The sequence below is a fragment of the Chelmon rostratus genome, chromosome 14, assembly GCF_017976325.1.
Source record: "Chelmon rostratus isolate fCheRos1 chromosome 14, fCheRos1.pri, whole genome shotgun sequence".
Classification (NCBI taxonomy): domain Eukaryota; kingdom Metazoa; phylum Chordata; class Actinopteri; order Chaetodontiformes; family Chaetodontidae; genus Chelmon; species Chelmon rostratus.
Window position 1 is genome coordinate 11,307,724 of NC_055671.1, and position 27,890 is coordinate 11,335,613.

Genomic DNA, 27,890 nt, shown 5'->3' on the forward strand with positions numbered 1-27,890 from the left:
GGAATCGTATGTGCGTACCTGAGCCAGCTTCATCATCATGTGGGCAAAGACATGAAGGAACCCAACAATGGCATCCCACAGCCTGCTGTGGGCCAGGGACTGCTGGTTGCCGGTGCACGGGCCCTGAAGAAAGAAACAATGTGTTAAGCACATAATAAACAGCCAGCTGGTCTAAATGACTGATTCGTTTAATTTTTACCTGAATATATTCAGTTAGACTGTTGAAAATCTGCTTGGCCACAGTCATAGCTTTGGAGAAATTCTTCTTGCCTGGGTCATCAATGACATCCTTGCCAGAGTAATACCAGTAGAAATCACTGATAGACTCCTTGATTGAAAATAAAAGAAGAGAGGTAGGTACAGTGTTCCCATACTACAAAAATACTGCATGTTTAAATAACAATGTGTGTACAAACAATCTACTGCACATTCAACTGCACATCCCGCATAGCACATGTAGTTTCTGTGTCAATGTAATCCCCAATATAGCCTTCCAAAATTCTATTCTTAATCTGTGATAACAACGCCACCTTCAGGCGAAATGAAAAGATGCACCTGGAGTCGAAGGAGGTAGTCTACGGTACAGATGATGATGTTGATGGTCGTTGTGCTGCCAATCTGTGTCCGCAAGTAGTTCTGAAAATCTGCAGAAAAACATAGAGAACATTTTGAATAGTAGCTACGTTTGAAAATTTCATGAAATTTATAACTTGGATTTACATTTCATTTTACTCTTATTCGAAACATTCTCACCATTATTGTGACCCTCACAGAGCAGCTGCAAGAAACGGAAGAGGTCACAGGTGAACTCATCATCTGCCATCACTTTCTCATCTAAAAAATGAAATGAAATGAACAGAAGTGTTAAATTACATCCTAAAATCAGGTTGAGATCAGACTAAATGCAATTCTAAAAAGTCTTACTGGTAATTACTGAAACAGTTTGCCTTAATGTAAGCAGTGTGAAAATAGTAAAACAAAATTCATTGCTCAACTCACCATCATCTCTAATAGCATTTTAGTAACAGACCCATCTCTGACCGAGTGTAGAATTTTTACAATAAATTAAATAATGAGCCCACTACATTGTATACATAATATTAATACAAGAAATACAAATGACTGTGGTCTGACAATGGCTTGACATATAATACACCGTCAAACAACATACAGGAGGCATCAACATCACGTGCACACAGTTAACAGACAAACAAGTGTTGCAGTGAAAAATTAGCACAGACACATATCAGACGTATAGTCACATGAACAACACGTATAAATTAAGCAGACAATAATAATGCACAGTTGTACAGACAGATAGACAGCATTAAAGTTAAAATGTAGCCATACTCAGGGGTGAACTGGTCGTTTTACAGGTGGCCTGATCTCTTATAAACAATAAAAAATAGGAGATAAGGAAGAATCTGAATTTTTAAGCATCATCCATCATATAAAATCTTGGCACCGTTTTGAAACAGTCTACAAAAATGGGCCATGAATTGTTCATGCAGTTTTTTGTTGCCTTTCTAAAATCCCAGTCCACCACTGGCCGTAATCAACACACACACACAGATGGAGAATCATGCAGCACACACCAGCTTTGCTCTAATGCAGCAGAGTTAAATGTCAGAGAGGTTGGGGCGTTGTCCATCAAAATATTGAAGGGAATCCAGTGAATGATACGGTACATGAGAGAAAGGGACTGCACAGCTAATATTAGCTAATGACTTCCAACAGACTTGCACTTGGATGGAACTCTTTAAGATTAAACAGCTTCATGGTTTGAACTTGATCTCCTGAATTCAAGAGATTTAAATTTAAGAGTTGGTATTCTCAGATCTATCAGAATATTCTTTTATGGTTAAATAGTGTCAATAGTATTCTGTTAGATTTGTGTGTTCCAAGTTTTTTCAAGCTTGATGCAAATTCATCGTTAAGATTTACTGCAGTACTGTAAATGTGTGTGGCCATATTTCAAGATAAGAACAGCTTCTCTATAAATAATGTGAATGTTAAAGAAGAAGAAAAGAAGAAAAGAAGAGAAAAGAAGAAAAAAAATGTCAAAGAAGTTGAAGGTTTCACACAATTTCAGTAATTTTTTGCAGGAGCAGAGAAGACCAGATTCCATTCATTGCTTTTTGAAATGAACAAGAAATGTGAGGAGGGACACAAGCTATGAACATGAAAGATGGACAGAGGCATCCAATCCTCTCTTGGTGGAATTTCAGCGTTAGAAAAAGAAGTGATGGAGCAAGAGGGACAGGGGAGAGAAAGAGGAATAAGAGAACAGAGAGGCAGATGGACAGAAACATGATTTACCCCGATCTAGGTTCAAGTCTGAGGACCATGAAAGGAGGGACAAGGGAGAGGTGGCAGTGATCGTGGGGAAGGGAGAGAGGATCAGTGTGTTGACAACAGTAGAGGACTAAGAGATGAGGAGGGGGAGATTAACAACATTCCATGGCAAATTCATTCAGGTAGAACTTCAAATGAACCTCCAGAATTAGGTGACGAAAGTTGGTAAAAGAGTAGGTGAAGGCCAATCAACAAGTCAAACTACTGGACATAGGAAGGAAAAAAACTTGAACTAATTCAAGTTAAATTAAATCTTTGAATCTAACCATTTAACAGTTATCGAGTGTTAATAATATTTAATGTTAGGAAACTAATCATTCAATTAAACTTGTACAGTAAATGTTGCAGATGGAAGATGAATTAATAGATACTCAGACTGTCTTAAATATATCTATTAATTCATATCTTATTTTGATTAATTTATTTTCTATGTTAATGATGATGAGGCAAATACCTTTTTACAGTCACTAATAAAAAACTCAACTTGAGTAGCCATTTTTCATTTTGACCACTGGGACTCAATATTGTGTAAAATCTCATACTGGATAGAACAGAGTCGTTTGCACCACGATATATATGACAAACATGAAATCCTGTGTGTGTTTTCGGCGCAGCTTGTCTTGTAATGCACACAGAATTAACCTATTTGGGATTTTCTGGACATACAGAATTTTAACTAAGTGAGGACACCCAGACATCCTGCACATAATTAATCACCAAATATTCTATTATAAAATGCTGTTCATATAAGTACTACTGCTGAGTTGAAAGCTGTGGTGCAATGAATAATGGGAACATGTGGTACTCACTTATTGTTGACTTTTTGAATTATGTCTGCAAATAATTTCTATAGGCCTCCAGATCTGCTTTGGATGTGTGTGCGTGGCTTACAAGAAACAGCAAAACAGTCTACAGCAGGCATCTCAAACCGGTTCCATAAAGGGCCACGTGGCTGCAAGTTTTCATTCCAACCAAGGAGGAACACACCAGGCTGGAATCAATTCATCAGCTGATCTCAGTCTTCAGCTGATAACTAAGTGATCCCTTGATGTTGATTGGTTGGCCTGATGTGCTCCTCCTGCGTTGGAATGAAAACCTGCAGCCACGCGGCCCTTTATGGAACCGGTTTGAGATGCCTGGTCTACAGGATGTGCATTTGATTCCTCATTCAGACAAAATGTGTGTACCATCTGCACTTGCACCCCACTGCTGGTGACTGTGTACATTTTTCTGTAATAAGATGTGTGGGGTAAGTGTATTCACGAATATGAGGCAGATAGTCTACAACATAACAATATTAAACAATGGCTGCAGTGTGATGTTTTGTGTGCAGTATGCAGACTTACTAGTGCCCTCTTCAGAGACCATGCCCAGCCCCTCTGCCTTGTTCTGCCTCTCAAAGGCATTTAGATCCAGGACACTGCAGACAACACACAGACATTTTTTAGACGTGCACTCCTCACTCTAAAAATGAATCTAGTACAATACAACCATTATTCCAAAAAAAGTTAAGACGCTGTATAAAACAGAATGTGATCGTTTGCTAACCCTTTTTGACATATTCTCAATTGAAAACAGTACAAAGACAATATAAATTGAATGCTTCACCTCATCAACTTCATTGATTTTTGTAAATATCTGCTAATTCTGAATTTGATGCAAACAAGTTTTTTCCAAACAAGTTGGAACAGGAGCAACAAAAGACTGGGAAAGTTGTGGAGTGCTCCACTACTTCATGGGCTCAGGAACACAATGCAAAACTGTTGCCAGTACACACAGTTTGTTTGCAAATGTTTGAATCCTGTTTTTATTTGTGGTTTGCACAGCGCCCCAACTTTTTTTTTGGAATTGGTGTGATACAGTTCAAACGTTGAAAATTGTGTTCACTGATTGAAAACTGACCAGCATGTCTGCATCAGTGCCTGGAGACTCAAAAAGAAGCCTACATCCTTCTTATCCTTCAAGTACTCCAGCATTTTCTGACAAAAGAGAGGGGGCAATCCATAAAAAGTGCTCATTTAAAGGTAACTTTAAATTCCAAAATGACATAATCTAAAGGGTTTGTTTTCAGAGCACATACCCGTTGAACCTCGCTGTTTCCACCGTTCAGAATAGAGATACCCAGCTTCAGGGTTGTAGTCACCATTGGGCCTGTCTCACCTAAACAAAAAAAGAGAAAGGCATACATTTGGCAGGGGTAAACTGAATCACGGTGCAGGCAGGTTTGCAGAGAAAAAGTGTTGACTGAAGATACGAAGCAAGACTACCTTTGCAGGCACTGATCATTTGCAGAACCATCTCGGCAGCACCACGATTATGGAGTCTGGACTGCTGGTACAGGAGCCTTTGTTTCTCCATTTCTTTTTCCTGAGGTAGACAAAAACATTATGAGCATTTGCTCATAATGTATATATTTACCACAGAGAATTTAAATAGACAGAGTGGACTCTTTCAGGTCAGATATTTGATCAAATATTGAGTGGCAGAACTCAATACACCAGGATTGCGCTGCACCAGATATTCATAAATCCATTACTAGTTATGAAAGTTTAGTCATTTCTCAGTTTTTAGTAACAACTAGTTTCAAACTAGTGATTTATTAAGTCAGGCTTCACCATTAACACTTAAGAAATGTTATAGGTAGTAAAGACTTGAGTAATGTGCTGAGGACACATCTGTAGCAGTCTGTCCAATCAAGAGCAACAAACTAAACAGGAAGTCACTGTTGCATCCCAAGCTAGCATAACTTCCAAAAATGATATTTTTAGAGGCATGTAGGTATAACTTTGTTGTGTTGAGAGTACTATTCATACAGTTAAAAATGAGGGAAACACCTGATTATGCTAATAAGTCATGCATCAAACTTCAATGACGAAACACAGAACTAAGATTACTTTGAATGTACGAACAACTGGTGCAACTGGCTCCAGGTGTTGTTCATGAAAAAGTTGTCCACTCTGTCCATTCATTTTCTCAATCTGAATTCACATTCACTCTCCTTTCACTCAAGTCCCTAACCCTACACCTTTTTACTGTCTCATCAACTTACCTTTTTTTTTTAAACAGTCCACAACTGTAGCATTACACATCTATCGGTGATCTTTACAGAGAAAATACCTATTTTTTAGTAAATTCTGTCAATTACCTGTTAATAAATCAATATCAATATCAATATATTCTTACAGCTATTACTCATTTTCGCTTCTCTTCTATGTTCAGTAATATTGTCTTTTCCAAGCACTTGCGTTATGGGTTTGCTACTGTCTATTTAAAGGCCCTGTTTGACTCTTGCACACACTCTGTCATCCCACTTTATTAGTCATGGAGTTGTTACACTACTTCTTCACGTTTGCTGGCTGGAGCAAGCGTTAGACTACAGGAAACAGCCCCATTGGCTTAGCACTTTAACCATACAGCTTACCAGTGTCTTTATTGCAGCAGCCCTGCAAATAAGATACTTGTAATCTGTAGCTGTAATCCCTCTGTATCCGAGATATTTCTTTGGCATTCCATCGTAGTGTGCCTTTGCTTCAACAAATGGTTCGAAATAGTCATGCAAAATAATTTTGTACTTATGATAATGTACAATTCTTTATTTATAATAAAGAGCCAACTGGGAATGAAATGCCATTATAGAAAGAAAATGGCAATCAAATTAATATCTCTGAATCCAGAGGACAAACTGACATTCCTCTGTTCAGCCACACCACAAATCAACTTGTAGCATCCCACATCCTGACCTCAAAACAACCCCCACCCGGCCACCCCTTGCCTCCCCCACCCACCCAACCCCCCTCCCACCCACCCACGTATGCCTGGCCACGCTCTACCCACTATGTGTCGAGCAGTTGGACCTCCAACTTGCGCTGCAGTCCCTGACTATCTAATGAAACCTGATTATGAGCGATGCACTATGCGATGTGTATGCATTTACTAAACTTTATAACTATGTGCATGAAGATATAGCTTTTAACGTTGCATGTTCTATACTGGCTTTCGCTGTAGTCTGTCAGTAGGCTATGTGAGTGGGGGAAGGGAACATTGATCAGTAGCATTCAGTTAATGAAGACTGGTGTTATGGGGGTGAGAGGGATTACATGAGGTGATGGGGAGAGAGACAGAGAGAATGACAAATGGCACAGCTATATAAACTGGGAGGAATGACATCACTAGTCAATGAGTTTGTGTTAAAACACACTCACAGATATTTTCAGTAGAGATCTGAATTTGGACGGCCTTTCGTAACAGATTCAATATCATCTCCAGGCTTTTTAAAAAATCTTTCAGCATGTCTAACTCCCCAGTTTGATATAAGCGCTCACATGATTTGAAGGCATCTTTTAATTAAATTAAATTCAGTAATTCTTTAGTAGTTTAAAGCAACAGCATGACGAAGCACAAAAACTGCTTATGCTCAAACAAACAAACAATCTCACTGGAGTCCTCAAATAGTTCGGCTCCAGTTGCTTCTAACAGTGAAGTGAGCACTGGGTGTATCAATGAGGACAGTGTGTGAGACTCATGAACCTGACACAAGGAATGTAGTAAAGGCCTGCAGGGTGGCAGCTGGTGGTGCCTTTAAAAGTAAACCATAAAGTATAAAAAGCCCTGCCAGTCCACTCCAATTCTTTGAGCTATACAGAGTAAAACTAGAGGAATGGACAGGGTGGCCATGTGGTGTAACAGGAAGAAAAGGTTTGAGCTAAATATTTTGCTTAATTTTCCTAACTTTATCCCAAGCTGTTTACATCATCCATCAGGCTGAGTTGATGACTGAGTTTAAAAAGTGAGTTATAGTTAGTGTGATGACTATTGTTTTCATCATTATTGTTATCGTTGATGTTAAATTACATTCAGTTAATCTAATCTAATTAGACCCAATCCAGATTCAAAGCACCAAGTGGTGTCAACAGGACTTTTTTGAAACAGTCAATGGTACTTGTAAATAATCGCAGCAAATTGTCCAACTTTTTGTCTGAAATTGTCTCAAAGGAACTAGAAAGATCAGTGCACATATAGTAATTGATACAGTAAAACAACAACAACTCTGGATTGGAGCTTTGAGTTTCCGAATCAAGCAACTCACAATGAATGAAGCACAACATAGAAACAGAGGAGACAGAGCACAGACAGAACAGACAGAGGTAATAAGACAAAACAAAGAGAGAGAGAGAGAGATGTGGTTGTGAAATAATGTGCCGATGATGAGGTCACTCAATGCGTTGAGAGCTACCGCTCCACTGTGTTCCTGGTCCCTAGCCCCTGGCCGCCCATTACCAGTTCTGACTGTCGCACCTCAAAGGACATCTCATCCTCAGCATTTTCCACCATTTCCTCTCCCCCTTCTTCTTCCTCACCAATATGACAACTCTGAACAAATGGAGAGGAAAAGAAAAAATATGAGTGTTTCAAAGTACACTGTACACATATCAAACCTCAAATCACAGCCAAACCCCCGTGCAGCCACTCACCTTTGCCATAATGTCAGCATATGCCATATAAAGATGATCTGTATCAAGTTTACTGAAATGGGGACAAGAAAAGAGATTCAGTGAACAAGGAATAACCTCTCACCCTGCATTTCTACCACATTTCTGCTTAAAGGTGTCATATCAGCAAGGATCTATCTAACCTCTTTTCTGTCAGAGCGGTACGACTGAAATGCAGAATAAGTTGGTGGAGGGGATCTGGCTTTGTTTCTTTCTCCTCCTCTTCATCTCCTTCCTCTTGCTCCATTGCTTTCTGGGATCCACAGGGGGAGGAAGGGTGAGTAATGGCACAGAAAAAGCAATTTCACATGAAACAGATGTGAGATGACACTCACAGATAAGTCGTCTATCATCCTGTCTTCAAACGAGTAACCCTCAGTGTGAAGCCAGTTGCGTTTGTATCCCTCGAGGAACATGTTTGAAGCTCTGTGCCTGCAATCCAAAAGAACAAAACAGAACAAATAACAACTTGCGTTTGCATTTGCATACATCTGTTGTGGTTATTTGGTGAACAGTCTGTTCTGTACATGTCAGGTCTGACAACTTTCCCACCTTGGAATGTTGTATAGTGGTGTCATCCTAAAGCAAGCCACCACAGCCCTGCGTCTCTGCTTGGACAACAGCTTGTGCCACACCATCTTCTTGGATTTAAATGGGTGCTCCGTCTGTAGCAGAGAAGGTAGACATTTGCAAAGTGGTCCATGGTAACTGTACAGCAGGAAATGTATATATTATACATTACAGTTCAAAAGTTTGGAATCATCTTCCACACAGAGCTTGATTTGATACAGTCAGACAGCTGAGAGGACGACTCTGTATTTCTGAATGGTCTCTTTGCACATAGATGTTATTTTGTATGCTGTGTTTGGGCATGGAGGATAAAATGCTGTACAATGGGTCGACCAGACTTACAACTGAATGCGCAGGAAGAGACAAAGATACCTCTGAGCAACAGTTAAATAAGAATATAAGAAATCACCATCGTTGTGGTTCAACAATGATCAAGTCTCACATATGCTTTCCTATCCTGGAAACTTCAAAATCAAAGGGAATAATAGTTATAACAGTGTTCTCCCCTGTCATGCAACACTGTGGGGACATCGACTAAATTTAAACCATTCTTCTTTTGGAGTCCAAACTATTTTAAACTTAAATGATATATTATACTGTTTTATCTGTATGTTAAAATAGTAATTATCAAAGGAAAGAAGAAATACATCAGCAGGTGAATCCAAACACCCCTTGAACAAAATATCGTCTTGGTTGTACTGGGTTGGTCTATAGTGCATTTCCCACAGTATATTATTTTTATTATTATTATTATTAGAGGTTTCTGTAGGGAAATTGGTGCGGCTGTAATAGTAGTGAGCTTGTAAAACAGCATCATTTTGTTGTTCATTCAACATCTCTGCTACCTGTTATCCTTCTACCAAACTCAAAACTACTGAGCAATATGTTTATTATTTTCACATAATAAACACAACACAATAGTACAATATTCATAGCTAATTCAAAAATATGTACCAGTAAGGACAAGTTTATTTTTTAAAGCTATTTTCATCTCTGTCAGTGGTCATTTCTCATAATCTGAGTCTGCTACACTTAGTGCGGTTAACATTGGCCACTCACCACTTCAAGGTGGTAGAGGACAGCAGAGACCTCCTGCACTCTCTTGACAACTTTCACTGGAGCGTCAGCATCTTCAGCTTTCCCTGCCATCTCCTTGTACAGGGCCATCTGCCAGCGCATGGACGGGTTGTCCACCTTTCCATAACACAGGGATACAGAGCTTTCTGAACTGCATTGTGGCCGATTATCTGTTATGACAAGTCCAATTCCGTGGAAGCAAATACAACACTAACAGACTGATAGTCCAGGAATTATACCTTGCCCTGAAGATGAAGGTTGTTCTGCAGGAACTCTCTTACTTCTTCATCAGTATCTCGCTGCAAAGTAAAACACTTTATCAACCATTGTCCTCCTAAGAGTAGTTGGGAGGTAAAGCTGCAATAGAATGGTTACTATACTGCAGTATTTAACTTGATACAATTCAGACAACAGATGTTTACCAGAATCATTCAAAGTCAGAGAAAAAACTACCAAAGAGTATCTGATCTTGGCCAGGTTGATAAGCTCCTGATCGGCGGGAGAGCACATGTTCAGGCCTATGGGGAGCATCTTTTTCAAGGCAGCCACAATAAGTGAAGTCTGCACAGAGTAACGGTCTCCCCGTCTTTTCTTCTTGGTACGTTCGGTATCTGAGCCTCCACCCTGAGAAAATAGACAATAAACCAAAAAGCATTCACAGTATCTCATAAAATGCCACAGGTGCGACACCACAGTTAACACTGCTTTGTTTCAAACACATGACAGCCTTGATTCCAGGCAGTCACTCTCATTGATAGAAACCCTAATTAGTAATTAACTATTTTTTCCTAAAATGCTTGGAATGAATGCAACACCAGCAGAGCAAAAATTGCAACTGATTCTATACAGTATGCAACTGTACATCACATCCATATAAACACAAAATGAGTTTGTCAACAGTCACAGTAAAATTCATGACAAACCTTGGTGATTGTTTTAATATTAACTATTGAACATCATCCTATCTTTCAGTGACGACTGACTGCAAGCTGTTTATTATGCAATTACAGAAGATTTCTCCATGTAAAAAACCCAGCTACGTTCACTGGGGATTCTTACTCAACATGTAACTGTCAACCATGTGTAAAGAAAACACAAGTGCTAACAGCCGAGGGCCTATTTCCTGTCATTTCCTAAACATGAAAAATAATTGTTTCTCTGAGCTCAGACTGGTAAGTAGAGGGTGTAGTGAAAATGTGAAGGCAAAGTGGGGATATAGCTGGCTTTGGGAGCGGGAAGCTGAAAGGAATGGGTGTAATACGAAAGTAAATCAGTGAAATTGCATTTACAAAACATGCAAACAGAAAACAGATCTCATTCAAGTGACAACCCATTCAACATTCCTCGAACAGGATACATATCTAAAACAAACACGTGTCTTTTTTCTGCAGCCCTTGGTGAAAGGTTAAAATTTTAGATGAAGTTACAGAACAAAATTCTTGTTAGACGGATTAGTGGCAGGCTGGTAAAATCACAAAACTACTGTAAAACAAGCTGTCTATGGGATAGGTCCCTGTGCTCGCCTCCTGAACCCTGAGTTCAGTCCTTCTGTTGTCTGCTCTTTCTGGAGTCCTCAAAGATATGCAAGTGTATGTGAGAGCTTACAATATACCAATGCATTTTGCAATATGAATGTTTAGTCTATTAAATGCATGCTCAGTGAATATGTCACAGGGTATTTCTATCTGAGCCACAGAAAGTCAAATAAGTGAATCTAACTTGGGGACTTGCTGCGTACATTCACCAGCAAGATTGAGACTACTCATTATCACTCAGAGATTACACACATTGATGCTAGAAAGTACTAGAAGCACATAATATGGTCCAGTGACCACTTATAAAATACAAAGTCGGTTATTATGGTGTTGTTTACCGTGACTCAAGTGTGTAAACCCTAAACTTGCCTTGTGAAAATTATGGCTAGATTTTACTGGTAGGTCTGTTAACTGTCTGAATTTGTCTTTAGGCAATTCCAGACATGTACATTAAGGCTGAAACGGAAAAATGAACTGAACAGGTCGGTTACAACCTTCTAACAGCAGTCTTTTCATTATACTGTAGGTGTTTGTTGGAATGTCACTATAATGCCCTATACACCCCCCCTTTCCAAGTTGAATAACAAACATGATCAGTGCCAGGTGTACATAAGCCACTGTCTCTGCTTCAGTTCAGTGCCAGATGCAAGTGTGTTATGGAAGACTAGTTCAGAGGGAACAGGGTGCAAAGCATTTCGGGGAGTAATTTAGATAATAAGAGTGAATTAATGTATTGGTTAGGTTCATGGTCATTTTGAGCACATTCTAAAGAGGGAACCCAACAAATGTTTTCCAGAAATCTGCTTCAGTGATGTTAAGCATCAAGTCTTGTGTTAGTGTGGATACTAGGGAGTGTGAAGGAAGCTACACCATGATGTGAAATGGCATTTCCAGAGAGGAAAGAAGAAAGAGCACAGAGAAGACTAACATCATGCCCTAGTGGCAAAAAGCTGCATTACAAAAGCTACAGGTCAACCATCCTTCAATGAAAAGAAACAAAAGACATACTAGAAGACTCCAACTCAACTATGATCAAAAAAGAGCAAACTCAGTGGCAGGATGATGGCACTGTGCTCTCACTGCCACTTTGGGCTTGGTGTAAAGCCCAGTGCCATGAGCCCAACTCTACAGCTGAGTACTTTCATCAAGCGCCTCCAGACTCCCCCCCTCACACACTGGCAGGACTGGGGAGGGCCGGCAGATGGGGCCTGCCCTTTTGTCCAGTGATCCTTAATAAGAATAATGTGAATGTCATAGTGTATATTCCCTACAGTTCTTCCTTATGTATCACTTGGCACTAGTTAAAGTGTACAGTATGCAGACATACATCACTAGTTTTATGTTAGGCATGGAGTAATCCAATCTAAGACTGTGTGTCAGTGCACAAGTGAAAAGGTCCGTACACTTGGGTATTGCCATGCTAATGGCAGTGTAAGTGGATCCAAACTCCATCTGTCGATCCTTTGAAGAAAAGTTTGGCTTGGACGCTCATATTCTATTAATATAAATAACTCTATATTTATAGCAATGACAAATTCTCAACTGAGTTTTGTTCCACTCATAAGCAGATACAGCTGCATGTGCAGAAAAAGCATTTGTCACTGCCACTAAATTAGGCGTCTCGGGTCATGTCTCAGTGAATGGAATGTGCACGTCTTTGTGTGTGTCAGTGTGCACGAGCGAGTTAAGTATACTTGTGTGCGTGTGCTTGTAGATGTATGTGGATCAGATGTGCCAGTGTGCTGGAGAGGTTGATGAAAAGCTCCCCCAAAGTGAGGTGCCATGCGGTCAGCACAGCGGTCGTGCAGGAACAAAGTCTAACCTCTGAGTCCCCGCCCTGGAAACCCAGCCGCAACCCAAAAGAAGAGGACAAAGGACAGCCAAAGAGAGAATATTGTTAACACAGCTGCTATTGTTCTCAAATTTGCGAATTAAAATCAGACCTCCAAATTATATAGCAGGCTTTTGTTATGATAAGCCAGGCCTGATAAATAAGAATATCGTAAATTGAACAAAATCAGGAACTGCCAGAAACTTCTTTTAAAGTCTTTTAAAGTCAGGTACCTAGGTAGGTGCCTTTCTGTGTTAGATTGCTTTGAAGGATTATTTTAATTTTCGTATGGCAATAATTCGTATGGTTAATAAACGGCCATTTATTAACTGGCTGGAAATAGTTGGTAAAGTAACAAAATCTTAAAACCGTGATTTAAAAAAAGGGCACAAAGAAAGGAATGCATACAGTTGTTACACAAAATGCCTGATTTGAGATCTGACACTATACCGGCCCCGCTGCGGCACTGGCTCTGCCTTTCATTAACTCACCTTGCTCATTTTGCTCTTGCTGTCAGCGGTGAGGAATGACATGTTATTGATCTCATTCATCACCACAAAGTTTTGCTCCTCTCGCTTGAAGTTCTACGATACAGAGAGAGGCAGGAAACATACAGTACAGTAAAGGGTGTGAGCTGTTACAAATGGCTGCATTCAAAGGCCAAATGAACATACTCACATGAGATTTGGACCAGAAAATAAAGACCTCTCCAACCATTCGGAAGAGCTCCTCTGCATCTGGGTCTGGGCATGTCAGCCATCTTGCCCTGTAGCAGAACAGATTACTTTAAGCCTCCCCAAAGTCACAACAAGTTTAACTAATGAACGATATATGAAAAGATAAGTGCATTATTTTGCAATTCCATCAGTACAAGGTAGGATTCGTGGTTCAAAATTTATAATATACTGGTGTTTATCACTTAATTGTACCTGTTGTTGTCCACATAGCGAATAAGGAGAGGGTAGAGGGCATACAAGTCTCTACAGAGGACAGCAAACTCATCACGTATGGTGCCGTCTTCCTCGTCTCCCTCTGGTTTCCCCTCCATCCGCAAATGGTCCTCTTCAGCGACCACCTTTGAGGTACGTTTCTTCAGCTTCTCCATTGTTGGGATAAAGTGGGACTTGAGCATTTCTGGCTTTGCCCTGCTGACAATGGGCTGTGAAAACACTGGGAGAGAAAACAAATGGCGTCATGTACAAACACTTGTACAAAAACACACTCAGGTGTAAACAGTGACATTAATACGGTTTAAAATGGTGCTCACCGGCCAACCTCTTCATCCAAGAGGCCTCATCGATACCCAAGTTGTTGACTACAATTTTCATGATGCTGCCCAGCAGCTGATTGAGGTGTTCTGATGTGACGTCGGTGCAGAGCCGGCCCTCTATCTCGGGGAAGTTCTCAAGCCCTCTCTCCCACCAGCGAGGCAGGTAGTTACACAGCATGGGCAGAGTGATTTCAATCACATGGGGCATCTCAGTATAACGAGCCCCTGACTCTGCCAAGTCTCCAATTTCCTTCAGCAGAGCATCCAGCTCTGGAATGTCTGGACATAATTCCTGGACTTCATTGGGAAGGCCCAAGACTTTGGCAGTCACAAGAGAAGTAGTCGAAAGTCAGAAACAAGGCATGTTGTTAGAGAAAAAAACAAATCAGAGGAAATATTAATGCACTCACTGGCTCTCTCCCTGGGTGTCTTTGTGGTGTAGACAGAGAAAGCGTTGAATTCATTTAGATGGGGCTCTAAGTAGGCCACTGGCATAGCTGCTGCAAGGTGAGCCAAACACTCTCCAAGGGCTGGTCTCTGCCTGTAAATGCAAAGGACAAGTGCAAAAAATGCTCCCAAGTATCAACTTCTAAATGACTTCACAGATTGTAATGTATGCAGCGAGGGACTTACCTCTCAACATGTGGATTCTTGACAGTGCCCAGGGAGTAGATGCTACACATGATGCGATAGCACGACATTTGTAGATCATCCACTGTATGCAAGCGACAGTGACAAGTACAGCAGTGTCAGTGTGAATGAATAAATAAACCCCATGTAGAATCTGGAATAGTACTGACGTGAAAGCACTCACGGATAACATCATCTCCAAACTGGTGCTGAGCGATGTGATCAAACAGGGAGGTAAGCACTGGGAGCAGGGCGATGGTTGTGTAGTTAATGTTCTGGGACACGCCTTTCACTTGCTTTAAAGGAGAGAAGTAGCACATGGTCATGAACGAAGGATGTTTAAGGTTCAGCGTTTAACTGATCATTTGCAGCAGTCAAGGGATTGCAATATTTCAAATATGGAGTTTTTCTACTACCTGATTGCCTTTGGATACTTTGCCCAGTTTAAGGTTCTCTACCATCTTCTCGATATCATCAGCAGCACTCTCAAAGAATGACCGCAGCCCTGCTTTCACAATCTCAGGCCCTGACTTCATTACTGTCCTAATTAAGCAAATAAGAAAGATTACAATGATGAACAAAAACATATGCATCTCCATGGCTTTATGCATCCTGTGAAAAAATGAAAAAATTCTAAACCTTGCATCCAACGACCGTGCCAGGATGTGAAGACAGTTAACAATTGCTGGCGCATCCGTTCCTGCACATACAAACACAATTCTGCTGTTAGGAGGTCCTCTATAGAATAGAGAATAGAGAGATAAGAGGAAAAAACACTGCACTTGCTCTAACCTGGCAACACATTACAGTCGATACAATGTAGCCACGTAGGAGAAACACAGAAAAGAGTCAAAGATTCAGAAAGAAAGTGACATCTTACCAAAGAGAGAAACTCTGTGTCTCACCAGAGCGGACATTTTACAGAAGATACTACGATGAGAAGCAAAGGAAAGGGAAGGAAAAGAAAATGCAAGGAAAAGGAAATGCTGATAAAAGCAGGGAAGTGATGCATGAAAAGAATACAAAACGTAACACCAGTGTGTTATATCTGTATAAGAGAGGAGATCACCTTGCAATCATCTCCTTCTCCTTATTGGATGAATGTCCACCACTGCCCAGAACTTTTGCAGGTGTTGACAAGAAGTACAGGCAGTGGTTTTTGAAATACTGGTTGATTAGAGGCATCAAGATCTGAGAGGGAGAGTATTCAAAGAGTTTTCATGCTTAGTTTAGCAATGAGGACAAGCTGGGCCTTTAAAATTGTGACCACTCTAGCTTTACGCCATAGTCTCACCTTGGCAAAGAATTTGATTTCCTGCTCATGAGGAGACTTTTCCACTCGTCCACTGCTCACCACAGCCTCTATACAACACATTGCAAGAGAGGATAGTATCACAATAGCACTGGCAACAAGATTTAAGTTACACTTGTGCAATTCTGTCAGATGTTAAAGAATCTGTTCTTCATTTTTGCCCCACAGTACCAAGATGAGCAATGAACTCCTGGGCAATTTCCATCCATTTCAACAGCTTCTGCAGGAAACCATAAGCGAATCTCTTCTCGATGGATGAGATGTCAGACTCCATATCTTTCAGGCCCCTAAAGTGAAACAAAGTTCAACTTTTTGTACTCTCCACTTAAATTAAATGATAAATTTCCTCCACGAGTATCTGTGGCACATCATGGCAGCTTTCAAACTATAATGCTCAGTACTGGTTCCCTCTAGAAATGCTTGCTATGTTTCTGTTTTTCCTTAATAACATGTTTTTATTCCAAGCACTGCAATGACTTGGTACAGCATTTACTAAACAGAAAATATGTTGGAAGATGAAAACACATTTTACTATTATGAAACAATTGTAATTCCCTGCCAAATGCTATATATAAATTGTTCTTCAGATTTATTACCTTGTGACAGCATATCCATTAAGCTGCAGGAATTTGAGCAGCTCGTGAGCCTTCTCTCTATCTCGTGCCTTTTCTTTCGCCGTCAGAGTGTCATATGGCACCAGCAGGGGATGCGTTCCACCTCCTACACAAACAGAAGCACAATAAAAAACTCGTGAAGAAAATGGGCAAAAGTCAAATCTCTCATTTTCGTTTGTCCAGGATCCCTCTTCTAAAAAAACATCTTGCCTTTGGACTGCAGCTCCAGCTTTTTCTTCCGTCCCCAGGTGTTATGGTAATTTTCTGCCAGTTGCTCTGCCATAGACTGTGAGCAGATAGAACGTATGAATATTGATCAGACGGAATGATTATAGCACAGAATGCTAAACTATTTACTGCCATACCTGCAAGTCTCTTGAAAGAGCCATGTGTGTAATGTCAATGGGCTGTGGACTGTAGCCATGGCTTGGGTCGTATGTTGCCTGGAACAGAGAGAATTACTTTAAACTACATACTAATAATGAATAACATTATTAATATCAGCACATCCATCCAACTGCTCTATACCTGAGCGGTCTGTGAGATTTTTCGGGATGCTGCCTTCTTCTTCTCTGACTCTTCTTCCTCTCTAGCTTTATCTATGTTCCACTCCCATGCAATCATGGCTTTGATTGACTCTTTGATTGGCCAACGGTAGATCTCTTTGTCCTGCCAGAAGAAACACAGTGATCAGTGAACCAGAGACTGGTGAGGTAGTACAGGCCAGGGAGATTTAATGCACAGCATTAGAGTGAACGTACCTTCTCTGAGAACGTTTTGTATGGCCTCAGCATGGGATGAGTTTTTGCATTTTCATCCAGCGCCTCACCGTACGACCAGTTGTTCTGGATCTGAAACATATACATGCATATACATTCTTTTTTACAGCATCAATGCTTACAAATATTTAATGGCCTTCTCCCTACTAGTAAGTTTGTATCTATTTGAAATTATAAATCCAATGCTTTTCAGCACATAATGTATTTCTGCTCTGATCAAACTAACCCAGCATGTTGCTCCTGAATTAGCTGAAGAATACGTAGTATTACATTAGTGTGAGTGTTTATAATGAGCGCAAACAAAAGTTCTACCTTTTCAAAGGCCCATTTATCATGTGTATATTCCGCATATTTGTTGATAAAGGGATCCAGTCTCTCAGGGATGATCGTGCTGTGGTTGGAGGAGGAATAGGAGCACATTTAGCTTTCATTAATTTATAGAGAGATTCTTCATGTCTTGAGATGCATAATAACAAAAATCCTCTCACTTAGCGGTTTCTACAGGTTTTGGATCAAAGTTTCCCTCTGCATCTACTGATGCCTTTTTCTCGGTTTTGGAGGAGTAGCTGGCGTCAACGTAGTCTGGAGGAATGGCCCCAGCAATGGCGCAGATGCATGGCATTGAAATTTTGAAAATCTCAGCATCAAATTTCTGGAATCAAAACACAAGATATTACAATCTGCCCTTACGCCAAGTAATATGTTGAAAAAGAAAAATCTCATATTGCAGGAGCTCCACCTTGTGTGCTAGCGATTCAAAGATCCCCCAAAACAGTTTGCGGGTCAGATGCAGCTCCTCTTCTGACGCAACTCCAAAGTTGGCCCAACCATTAGGGAGGCAATAATACTTCCAACACCGCTCATAGTGATTGGTCAAAAGCTGTAGGACGCAAAAAAATGAATAAAATAAAAGTGAAAGTGGAAAAATGAATGCCAAAGGAAAATTTTGTTTTTAAGAGTTTCAAAATGTCTAAAGGTCCTCACACCTTCAGCGGCATTTTGGCGTACTCATTGAGAATGGGTACATCAAACACCAGCCGTCTCAGTAAGTGCTGAAGCATAGATGGACGTAGATGTCTGAAATAAAGATAAACAAAGTTAACTTCAGCTATGAACCTGTCAACATTAAATGCCATGAAAAGTTTTGCCATGAGGTTAAACACACTTGCACAGAGCCATGAGGCACTCTTCAATGATGTCTCTTTGGGCCTTTGTGAAGGCTCGTCCACGAGATAGCCGGTAGATTGTGTGCAACATGGAGTCAATCATTATGGCCCGGTGGTCACTGCCAGCAAAGAGCGGGGCACACTTGGTGATGAGTGGCAGCACAGCGGAACAGAGGTAGCGGTTCAAAGCAAGGGCCATCTCTGTGGTGCTGAAGGCAACCTGTTGGAAAGGAACTCAAGCAGTGAATCAAGCCCAGCAGTACCATAACAATCCTGCTCTGCACTTCTCTCCATGCACGGAACATGACTGCATGTTTGTAAGCTGTTTGGAGCTCACCGTGTCCAGAGAGGCAGCGGCCCTCATGTCAGGCAGAAAGCCCACCTCCAGCACATGGAGCAGGAAATCCTGGTTGTCAATACCATAAACTCTGTCCAGGAACAGAACCATGGGAGCCTTGTGATCCGGCACAAAACTAGCTGACATCTTTGGTTCTATGATGCTGTTGTCTAAGCAAAATATGAAGGAAACATGTTGGAAAAATTATTACCAAAATGCAAACTTGGAAGAAAGAAGTGATCTGATGGCAGAGGAAGTTTAGCGTACAGCCGTATAAAGTGTATAGAAACATCAACCATGAGCAGTAGTCATGATACTAACATCATACTCTGATTCATAAATTCAGGATGTTCTCCCAAGTCTTTACCTTTTCCAAAAGACGGAATTTGAACAGGAAGGCTGATGACTCCCACCAGATCCTCAATGGGTACGAGAGACCTTAGGATGGCCCTGATTCTCAGAGCTTCACCCTTACCAGCCTGGATCAACTGTGGAGACAAAAGCATGTTTTTTTCAATTAAGGCATTTCCAACAACATTTCCTATTCCTGTATCTTTCTTTCTCTGCCTGTTTGTTAAGTCCAATACGGTAGCCACTAAACAGCTTACGTGCATCTCTGGAGCGCAACGTCCCAGCAAGTCAATAAGGGCAGAGTAGAAGGACATGATGGCATTTCCCAGGTGCACCCTGTTCTCCTCATGCTGCTCCTCTCCTCCAAACCTTTCAGACAAAAGATAGTGGCACTAAATCTTTCTGCTACAGCAACATTGAAGGAGACAATGCACTCTTCTGTGCCTCACTAAGGCCTGCAAACCAAAGCTAGAGCTCTTACATGGGAAAGCGCCTGTCTTTCTTAACACTGGGGCCATCTCTTGCAGGGTCCTCTGATATTTTGATGGCCTCTTCTATTGCAGCCAGCAGACCATTACCACCCTCCCCTCTCAGGGCTGGACCAAAGCACTCAGGCCGGCGAATGAGGAGACGGACCACTACATTAGCGTTCTCTTCTACGCTCTCTCCTACAGGGAGGAAAAAATGGATTAATGGTTATTATGGAGGGAGAAAAGAAACAACTTAGGCTGTAGAATTAAATATTGCATTGTGTAGCAAAATAAAAATCAGACCATTGACAAATACAGCAAAGCGAAGAAAGTCAAGGTATTTCTCTCCACCACAAGGATTCCAGCCAATGTCAGGGTAGCCTTTAGCCAGTAGCATTGGACAGCTCTGAAGTCCACATCCAGCTAAATACTTCACCACCTGGAAAGATATCAGTGCACTCAAGTGATGAAGACTTTTTGTTTGTGATAGTGTATATTGAATGTATTTTACCATTTCTAAGTCCTGTTCTTGGAGAGCCAATGCCAGCTCGTTGTTGTCGATACAAGAGGCTGCAGCCACGTCCAGGGGGGTGGAGCCCCGCATTCCTAAAGAACAACACGGGGCGTCCAGCTTTATCACAGTTCACACATCAAGAATTAATCACCAAGAATAATGCTGGAACTCAACAAAGACAATCACCAAGGCCGATGCCACTGTTCTGCAGAAGGTAGCTGAGGTGGTCAAACATGGAACGCTGATTCTGACGACTGATGCGACAGAAATAGCAGAGAAAACGGCAACAGTTTGTCACCACTCGAGGGAATCTGATCTCCTATTGGGAGAAAGCATGTTAAAGTTAAGTAACATGCAACGTTGGTGTTCTTTTTTTTCCGGTTACCTGGTAACAATATAAAGCATGTTCTATGTGTAAATTGAGCACACTTAAAAACATACCTTTGAGTCCCCACCGCCCAGTACGTTAACCATGACCTCCATGACAGTTTCATGCATGCCTAGAGCTCGCATCAAGTTGGGGTGCTGATAAAAAACTTTGTTACTCATGATGTTCCTAAGGAGGAAGAAAGGAGGATAAAAATTAGTTGCCGACATTGTAGCTTCTGCCACATGTAATTATCAAGAATTCAAGGCAAGAACTTCAGAATAAATGAAATCTTATATCAACCCGATGCTTTGAATCATCAGCCTCTCCTCTTCCGGACCCATCTGGACAATAAGCAGTGAGCGGATCTGGCCTAAGCACTCCAGCAGGTCCATTGTGTCGTGAATGGACACTGCGTTGATGGTGTAGGCTTTGGGAAGGGCACGCATGAGCTCACCCAGCCCATCATACTGCCTGTGAAGGAGGCTGAACATCATGCGCACTAGCTCAGGGTTCTGGATAAATGACTCCTGGGCCCAGTGGATCATAGTGTGAGAAATGAGCTCCTGCAATGTGCCTGGTAAACAGAGTACAAGGAGTCAAGCAATAGCACAAAAGATACTATGTACCTTATTGAAGAGACTATAGAGGGGGTTTTTGACAACACTTAATTAGCTACTCCAAAATTACTGGAGAATGTTCCTCAGGGGATTTAACAAAACACATCACTGTATTTTCAAAGGACAGACCACAGATGTTCAACAAATCTTCTGTTTATAATTCATAATAGTTAGACAGTAACTGCCATTTTTCTGCCAGTGTAGTTCCTAATCAAGGGGTAAACAAAGTTCTTGCTATATCATCCTTACATTGAAAGCCATGATGTTCATGATGTGTTTCATTTCACTACGACAAGCAGAGCAAAGTGGCTACTGATGCTTTTAAGATTGTAATACACCTTTCAATACAATGTTTTTTGTTTTGGATCACTTAATGAGGTGAAGCTTTCCTCCAGGTAAATGCCGATCTACAGAAGACGCTGTTGCAGTTGTATGTTGTTGCAGTTGTGTATGTGACATGCAAAAGCTGAGAGGCTCACTTGGTTTTTTATCTTCCTGTGGCTCAGGCTCCACCTCTACCTTCTTCTCACGGAATTTTTTCACTTTTTCCAACAAACGGAGCAGTCGTCCACGGACAGAATTATCCACTTCTTCCTCTTCTTCTTCTTCTTCAATATGAACACCTGGGAGTGAAGTTTTCAGTAAGATACTTTAACTTCTATTTGAAGCTGTCGGTCACAGTGTCAACCTGAATGCTGATGTCGTCAGACTTGATACTGTAGATGAAGACTTACCACAGTGAGCCAGCAGAGCATTGTGAAAAGTCAGCATAGACTCGCGGACCTCATCGGGAACGGGGCACTCTTCATCCTCTGCGCAGTTCTTAAAGTTCATGAGCATGTTGACCTACAGTTTTGGGAAAAGAAAACAAATTCAAACTTATTCCAAATACACAAGTGACCAAATGGGAGGAAGCGGTATTTGTTGTTTAGGACTATATTCTGGGTGTACCTGCTCCTGTGGTGGGGAGCGAAATTCACGGGTCTTGCGGGCGGTCTCGGCTGCACTCATGGTGAAGGCCAGCATAAGTTCATTGTAGCGCTGCCTCTGGTTGGACTGTATTTGGCTGACAAACTGGTCTGAAAAAGCAGTGATGGCCTCCACTCTGTGACGTAGCTCACAGTCACAGAAATACTGCAGTAGAGTACACATCTAAAGGACAAAAGCTAAAGTGAATCACTGCTTTCCAGTATCACTGGAAAGAAGATCTTTTTATGTATTCTAAAAAAGACCAGCCATACCTGCAGTTTGACAGACTCTGGTAGCTTCATCTGGAAAAGTCCTTGCTCTAGTTGTTCGTCTTTATTCTCCCCAGCTGTCTCTGCAGGTTTCTCTTTCTCTGTTTCCTCAGCTCCTTTCTCACCGTTTACTGGCTCTGTCCCCTCCACCATTTCTTCATGTGGCACGACTGCTTCTGCATTCTCTAGTTCTTCCTCTTCCTCCATTTCTTCACCCTCCTCCTCCTCTTCACCTAAACCATCATCCTCAAATTCCTCTTCCTCTTCCTCCACGGCTTCCGCCTCTTCTTCCCTCTCCACTTCTGCTTTTGGGGGTGTTTTTTGTTCCTTCTCTTCCTTCAAGTTGGCATTCTCCTCAACGGGCTCCTCTGCTTTCTTGCCGCTGAAGACTGTGGGCTCGAGCATCTTCAGAATGTGTGTGACATCTTCGTCATCAAACACACCCATGATGAGCAGGGTACTGATGAGCTTCAGGATTGGAACAAAATGAAACTCAACGCTTCCTCCCACAGGATCTCTCATGGCTTGACCTCCATCTTGCACAGCCTCAGTCAGCATGTTCAGGGCCTTGGTCTTTAGCACCTGGAAACACAAGCAAACTTGTGATTATTAGTGACTCGAAAGTTCTTTAAAAATGCCAACGCTGTTCAACCTCACCTGTAAGGGGATGACTGGACTCAGAGTGTATATGTCTGGATCTGTTCCCACAAAGCCAATGGAAGAGAAATGGAGTTTTGGACGCAGACATGTGGTGAGGCCGACCCCGGGTAGAGCATGAGATTTCTCTGTGTACAGAGTGATACTGCGTGTTTCGTCCGTCATTGGAACTATGAATTCCTTGTTGGTTCCCAGCCGGTTCCTCTTGGCAGACTCCAGGTGCATGCTGATGAGCAGGTCATAGAAGCCGCTCCTCATTGGTCCAGGTAGGTAGGTGTTCTCTATGGCGTAGAAGAGCTGGGATTCATCCACATGGCTGCACAGGGCGTGAGCCACCCGGTTGTTTCCCAAAGCACACACTGAGCCATATAGCTTGAGAGTATGATAGTGAAACTTCAGCAGGTCCATACGTTCCGACAGCTCCAGGATGTCAATGCACCTAGAGGATCATTCATTTTGTTGAAAAAAAGCAACACATTTTTGTAAGTCCTAACAATGCAACAGATAAATCCAAAGTGACGCAGCTCTGACCTGTTCTCTTCTGGGATGTGGAGGGCCATCATGGTGAGTGGCTCCTGACACTGCACAATCCAGCCCAGTCTCTCACTAACACGCCCAGTCTCCGGAGCCAGGAAGTGGTTGGGCATACGGCTCCAGATGACTGGTGTTAACATCTGGACATCCAGTCTAGGAGGGCACTGGGGGACAGGGTTCTTGCGTTCACTCCGGAACATGGCGGTGGAGATCGGCATAATGTTCTAGCAAAACAAGTAAAGGAAGACAGTTACATAACAAAGTTCATAATGTGTGGTCTCGACTTTGAGAATTGGTACAGACTGAGATGTTCTGTGACTGACCTTGAGCTTGCCGAGCTCAAACTGAATCATATTTTGACTGGAAGGAAGAACAAAGACAGCTGGGAACAGTTTTGTGTTGGGCTCCACCTGCAAGAAGGGAACATTACATTGTTGCATTAAATAACCATGACTTTACAATGAACTGTATGAATTCCAGACTGAAGTTCATCTAACCTGGTAAAATGTGTTGATCTCTTTTCCATTAGCAGTGAAAGTCATGAGTCCTGTGTCCAAATCAATCAGACAGCCGATCACAAAATCCTCTTGACTGACGCGGGTCTGCTGGGAGCTGCTGAACTCCCCTCCCCATACCATGTAGCAGTTACTGCGTTTTATACTGCGCAAGACAGAAAACAAATCTGAACACTTCTTGTATGTTTGTTATCTTAAATAAAAACATGGTGTTCTTTTCTGTTTACAAGAGTAACACACCTGTCATGGATGTTGCCTTTATCATCACCTACAGTGACTGTTACATTTCTCACTTTGCTGATGTCAAAATGAGGGTCATACTGGTGATAGTCTGGTGTGATCCAGCCCACCCACACGCCACTGGGCTCCTGCCCCGCAAACACTCGCACAGAATAATAGTACTGGTACGGGAAGGAAGTGGGTGGGAAAGAAACATCAGTGCAGGTTCAGGTGAAGATGATTCAACTCGTTCAATATGAAAAACAAAGTAATAAAATATTGTATGCTGATTATGGTGTCAGTATAAGCACAAATAAACAAAGTGTGCATGGATTTGATGGGGTTATGTGGATGATAACTGTATAAATATAAGTAATAGTCATACTGTGGTGGTGTTGAGGATGATGTCGACATCATCCCTGTCATCCGGCACCACATCCTCCACTAAACGTGGCATGGTGGGAACAACAGGGGGTGGAGTTATCAGTGCAGCCTTCTTAGCCTTGAAAAGGAATCTGCAAATAACAGCAGCAATTACTCACTATACATGAAAATTTAAACACATTATCCCAGCTGTAGTCTTCTCAAACTCCACACACCTCATATACCCCTTATCAAGTCACTGTACATGAATCTATACGAACCCTTTCTTCTTGCTTTTCTCAGTTGAGGCATCCTTCTCGTTCTCTCCATTTTTGATGGCAGGGATCTCTTTGGGCACAGAGGGTTCTTTCTTCTCCTCCTCCTGCTCTTTGCGAGTAGCTGACTTCTTGAGTATTTCAAAGTCAGAGTCTGGGTCTACCTCTAAGACCTCATCCTCAGGAATGGTAAGGGCTCGAGTGAGAAGGGTGGTCCCCGCTGGGACTTTGAACGTCTCATGAAACTCAACTGGCATGCTGAGTCTTAAGAACAGCAGATCTGTGTTGGCGTTCTGGGATCCAAATGTCTTGTGGGTCACTTTGAGACAAGGCGGAGTTTCAACTGTCCCATCAACCCGGGACACCTAGAGCATAAAAAAGGGGGGGGCAGGGGGCGATCGAAAGAATAGAACTTAGCTCATAATAGATATGTAGAAATATTTCATCAGGACATTGCAACAAATCATGCACAATACCTCCATGTGAGGATGATCAGTAGGCGCAGTGATGAACTGGGGAAGGCTCTTGCTGAACCACATGGTAATGTCTCTCTTCATGTTGATAGCAAACGGTTCAAACCCCTCTTGCAGGCCACAGATGGTAAAGAAACGTAGGCTGCTGACATTTTGTCCCAAGTTGATCCTTCCAACCTGCGACAGGCCGAGACTGCACACAGGTATGAAACCTAGGGATGTTTCATACATGCATGAACACGAATCAGAAAGACAAACTCACGTGTCTCTTCATTTGCTATCAGCTGTGACTGTTCTTACCCTCTCCTATCTCGATATCCTTAAAGGCCATCTCGGAGCCTGAGTCACTGATTAACATTTCTCCATTAAGTGTAAACATGATGTTCATCTCTGTGAGGTCAATCATGCAACCCACCACATCACCAGATTGCCACTGACGACCAAATGGCTCATTTCCCACATGCCAACGTTGGGCCTGAGAAAGAAAATGGTTAATTTTAGAGTTTTGAGTTATAGAGGCTTTGGAATCCTTCACAAGCTCGCACACTAGGTTTTGTTCCTACCTTGAAGCCATTGAAGACGTACGCCAACTCATCCGCACCAAGTTCAGTGTCTGCGCGAACACTGGGCCTGGCCCAGCCCACTCTCATCTCCCCAACTGTCACAGCCTCAAACTCGAAGTACCACTTCCCCTGTGTGACACCATAACATTTCTCTGCTCTGAACACTCTGATCTTATCTCCACGGGCACTGCCTGGTCCATCCCCACCTAAATTAACACAAACACAGTAATGAACACTTCAAAGAAAAGCTTGTAGACTTCCTACAATGCCTGCAGCTCTAATTCAAATCTTGTATAGGACTACATTAAAAAATTAACAAATACTCCAGCCATCCTGCTTGTAGATGGTGGTGAAAACTTACTGCTCTCCTGGTCAGGTGGTTCTATGTTGTAACCATATCCGATGAGAGTGCGAACAGCTGCGCAAACTGTGTCTCTGTTGGTCTTTTTAGTCTTTTCATCCAGTAGGTTGTAAGGAACCAGACGGGGATTGCGCTTGTTCATTATGTCCTAGAAAATAAAGTAATATCACACATAAAAATGAAAATAGAATAGACTAAAGCTTTTCATTCAGCGTGTGCCCATCAAAATATCTACACATACTTATTATTAGAACTATAGGGACTTGATCATAAAAGGAATGGTGGTACCTGCACAATACTGTATGTCCAGCCCTGGCGAACCCGGTCTCTTGCCCACACATTGTGTCCGTTTTCTGCCAGTCTCTCCACCAGAGTGTTCTGATTAGGAGTCAGCTTAACATGGTTGAGGTCCAGAGGGGCTGGCTTATACCCACTACTCTGCATGTAACTAACGAACAATGCTTTGTGATCAGAATGGGTGCAGGAGAGTCTTCAGGCCATTACCAGAATGCTTGATACAAGAGAAGCGATGTCACAAAATCAATCAAAATAAATGAAATGCCTTGCAGCTCACGTTTTGGGGAGCTTGGTCCTTTTTAGGTTCTCCTCTGCTTTTTCATCTCCCATTCCTACATGACAGCCTAGTGCCAGCAGAGTCCTTTGAAATGAATCACGAGAGGCATTAGAAATACAAGGAGACAAAAAGCACAGTGCTGTTATTTAAGTGAAGGCACTGACTTACTTGAGTGTCTCTCCTGACATTGCTAAATTGTAGTTCTTCTCTGGTTCAGGCAGACTCTGGAAATCTACCAGGCAGGGATGCAGCTTCTTGTTGTCATCACGAAACTTGACATTGATTTTAAAAAGGTAAAGTGAAAAGATGTTTTAAGTACATTGATTAGAAAAACATTTTCTATGGTAAAGAAAACCAACACAAACACTCACTGGGCCAAAGGTCCACCCTTGTTCAATGCGAGTAACAGCCCATAACTCGTGGCTATTTTCTGCAAGCTTCTCCCGAATGCGCTCCAAATGAGGGGGAAGCACAATCTGAAAGAATAAAAAATTCAGTGCAGCGAAAAAGATGAAGATGAAAAAGAGATGGAATAGGATTTTACCTGGATGGTGTCCACAGGGCAAGGAGTGAAGGCGGTATGTGAGAGGGACTGAGTTGGACCCAACAGGTTGCGGACGCCATCGAAATCATGCTTATACTCCTTGATGGGCTCAATCCGCAAACGGTCCCTCGGCAGCACTGCTTCATAGCATGGAGCGTAGCCTGGAGGTGGGAGGAACTTAAAATCCCCATGACGCCCTCCGAGGAGAAATCGCAACCTTCGGTTAGAGTGGAAAACTGACATTAGTCTCATAGGCCATTGCCTTGCCAACAATCAAACATTATAAT

At 42.0% G+C, this 27,890-nt stretch overlaps 1 protein-coding gene across 1 annotated transcript in view; it reads right to left on the reverse strand.

Moving 5' to 3' along the window:
* Positions 1-27,890, reverse strand: part of LOC121617272 (ryanodine receptor 1-like) — a 46,746-nt gene that overhangs the window by 10,511 nt on the left and 8,345 nt on the right. Inside the window, exons 20-91 of the mRNA XM_041952402.1 lie at positions 27,604-27,820; positions 27,431-27,535; positions 27,228-27,331; positions 27,060-27,143; positions 26,774-26,933; positions 26,489-26,633; positions 26,125-26,330; positions 25,862-26,036; positions 25,565-25,773; positions 25,095-25,453; positions 24,836-24,965; positions 24,472-24,632; positions 24,214-24,376; positions 24,040-24,126; positions 23,714-23,940; positions 23,183-23,621; positions 22,909-23,107; positions 22,697-22,800; positions 22,529-22,645; positions 22,239-22,439; positions 22,022-22,133; positions 21,767-21,910; positions 20,971-21,244; positions 20,742-20,856; positions 20,487-20,619; positions 20,298-20,392; positions 20,090-20,225; positions 19,798-19,984; positions 19,574-19,685; positions 19,333-19,453; positions 18,966-19,135; positions 18,628-18,848; positions 18,449-18,539; positions 18,202-18,342; positions 17,951-18,114; positions 17,775-17,853; positions 17,445-17,534; positions 17,212-17,352; positions 17,049-17,126; positions 16,894-16,969; positions 16,666-16,789; positions 16,241-16,356; positions 16,052-16,119; positions 15,827-15,948; positions 15,638-15,687; positions 15,397-15,457; positions 15,174-15,300; positions 14,942-15,053; positions 14,761-14,842; positions 14,538-14,668; positions 14,125-14,445; positions 13,787-14,027; positions 13,536-13,623; positions 13,349-13,441; positions 12,849-12,863; positions 9,945-10,115; positions 9,731-9,790; positions 9,474-9,608; positions 8,397-8,509; positions 8,180-8,276; positions 7,988-8,097; positions 7,827-7,878; positions 7,651-7,725; positions 4,623-4,722; positions 4,436-4,515; positions 4,258-4,334; positions 3,702-3,775; positions 2,320-2,337; positions 754-834; positions 556-644; positions 200-328; positions 19-123 (exon numbers count right to left, since the gene is read on the reverse strand). Coding sequence (XP_041808336.1) covers positions 19-123; positions 200-328; positions 556-644; positions 754-834; positions 2,320-2,337; positions 3,702-3,775; positions 4,258-4,334; positions 4,436-4,515; positions 4,623-4,722; positions 7,651-7,725; positions 7,827-7,878; positions 7,988-8,097; positions 8,180-8,276; positions 8,397-8,509; positions 9,474-9,608; positions 9,731-9,790; positions 9,945-10,115; positions 12,849-12,863; positions 13,349-13,441; positions 13,536-13,623; positions 13,787-14,027; positions 14,125-14,445; positions 14,538-14,668; positions 14,761-14,842; positions 14,942-15,053; positions 15,174-15,300; positions 15,397-15,457; positions 15,638-15,687; positions 15,827-15,948; positions 16,052-16,119; positions 16,241-16,356; positions 16,666-16,789; positions 16,894-16,969; positions 17,049-17,126; positions 17,212-17,352; positions 17,445-17,534; positions 17,775-17,853; positions 17,951-18,114; positions 18,202-18,342; positions 18,449-18,539; positions 18,628-18,848; positions 18,966-19,135; positions 19,333-19,453; positions 19,574-19,685; positions 19,798-19,984; positions 20,090-20,225; positions 20,298-20,392; positions 20,487-20,619; positions 20,742-20,856; positions 20,971-21,244; positions 21,767-21,910; positions 22,022-22,133; positions 22,239-22,439; positions 22,529-22,645; positions 22,697-22,800; positions 22,909-23,107; positions 23,183-23,621; positions 23,714-23,940; positions 24,040-24,126; positions 24,214-24,376; positions 24,472-24,632; positions 24,836-24,965; positions 25,095-25,453; positions 25,565-25,773; positions 25,862-26,036; positions 26,125-26,330; positions 26,489-26,633; positions 26,774-26,933; positions 27,060-27,143; positions 27,228-27,331; positions 27,431-27,535; positions 27,604-27,820 — 9,589 coding nt within the window. The remainder of the gene's footprint in view (positions 1-18; positions 124-199; positions 329-555; positions 645-753; positions 835-2,319; positions 2,338-3,701; positions 3,776-4,257; positions 4,335-4,435; positions 4,516-4,622; positions 4,723-7,650; positions 7,726-7,826; positions 7,879-7,987; positions 8,098-8,179; positions 8,277-8,396; positions 8,510-9,473; positions 9,609-9,730; positions 9,791-9,944; positions 10,116-12,848; positions 12,864-13,348; positions 13,442-13,535; positions 13,624-13,786; positions 14,028-14,124; positions 14,446-14,537; positions 14,669-14,760; positions 14,843-14,941; positions 15,054-15,173; positions 15,301-15,396; positions 15,458-15,637; positions 15,688-15,826; positions 15,949-16,051; positions 16,120-16,240; positions 16,357-16,665; positions 16,790-16,893; positions 16,970-17,048; positions 17,127-17,211; positions 17,353-17,444; positions 17,535-17,774; positions 17,854-17,950; positions 18,115-18,201; positions 18,343-18,448; positions 18,540-18,627; positions 18,849-18,965; positions 19,136-19,332; positions 19,454-19,573; positions 19,686-19,797; positions 19,985-20,089; positions 20,226-20,297; positions 20,393-20,486; positions 20,620-20,741; positions 20,857-20,970; positions 21,245-21,766; positions 21,911-22,021; positions 22,134-22,238; positions 22,440-22,528; positions 22,646-22,696; positions 22,801-22,908; positions 23,108-23,182; positions 23,622-23,713; positions 23,941-24,039; positions 24,127-24,213; positions 24,377-24,471; positions 24,633-24,835; positions 24,966-25,094; positions 25,454-25,564; positions 25,774-25,861; positions 26,037-26,124; positions 26,331-26,488; positions 26,634-26,773; positions 26,934-27,059; positions 27,144-27,227; positions 27,332-27,430; positions 27,536-27,603; positions 27,821-27,890) is intronic.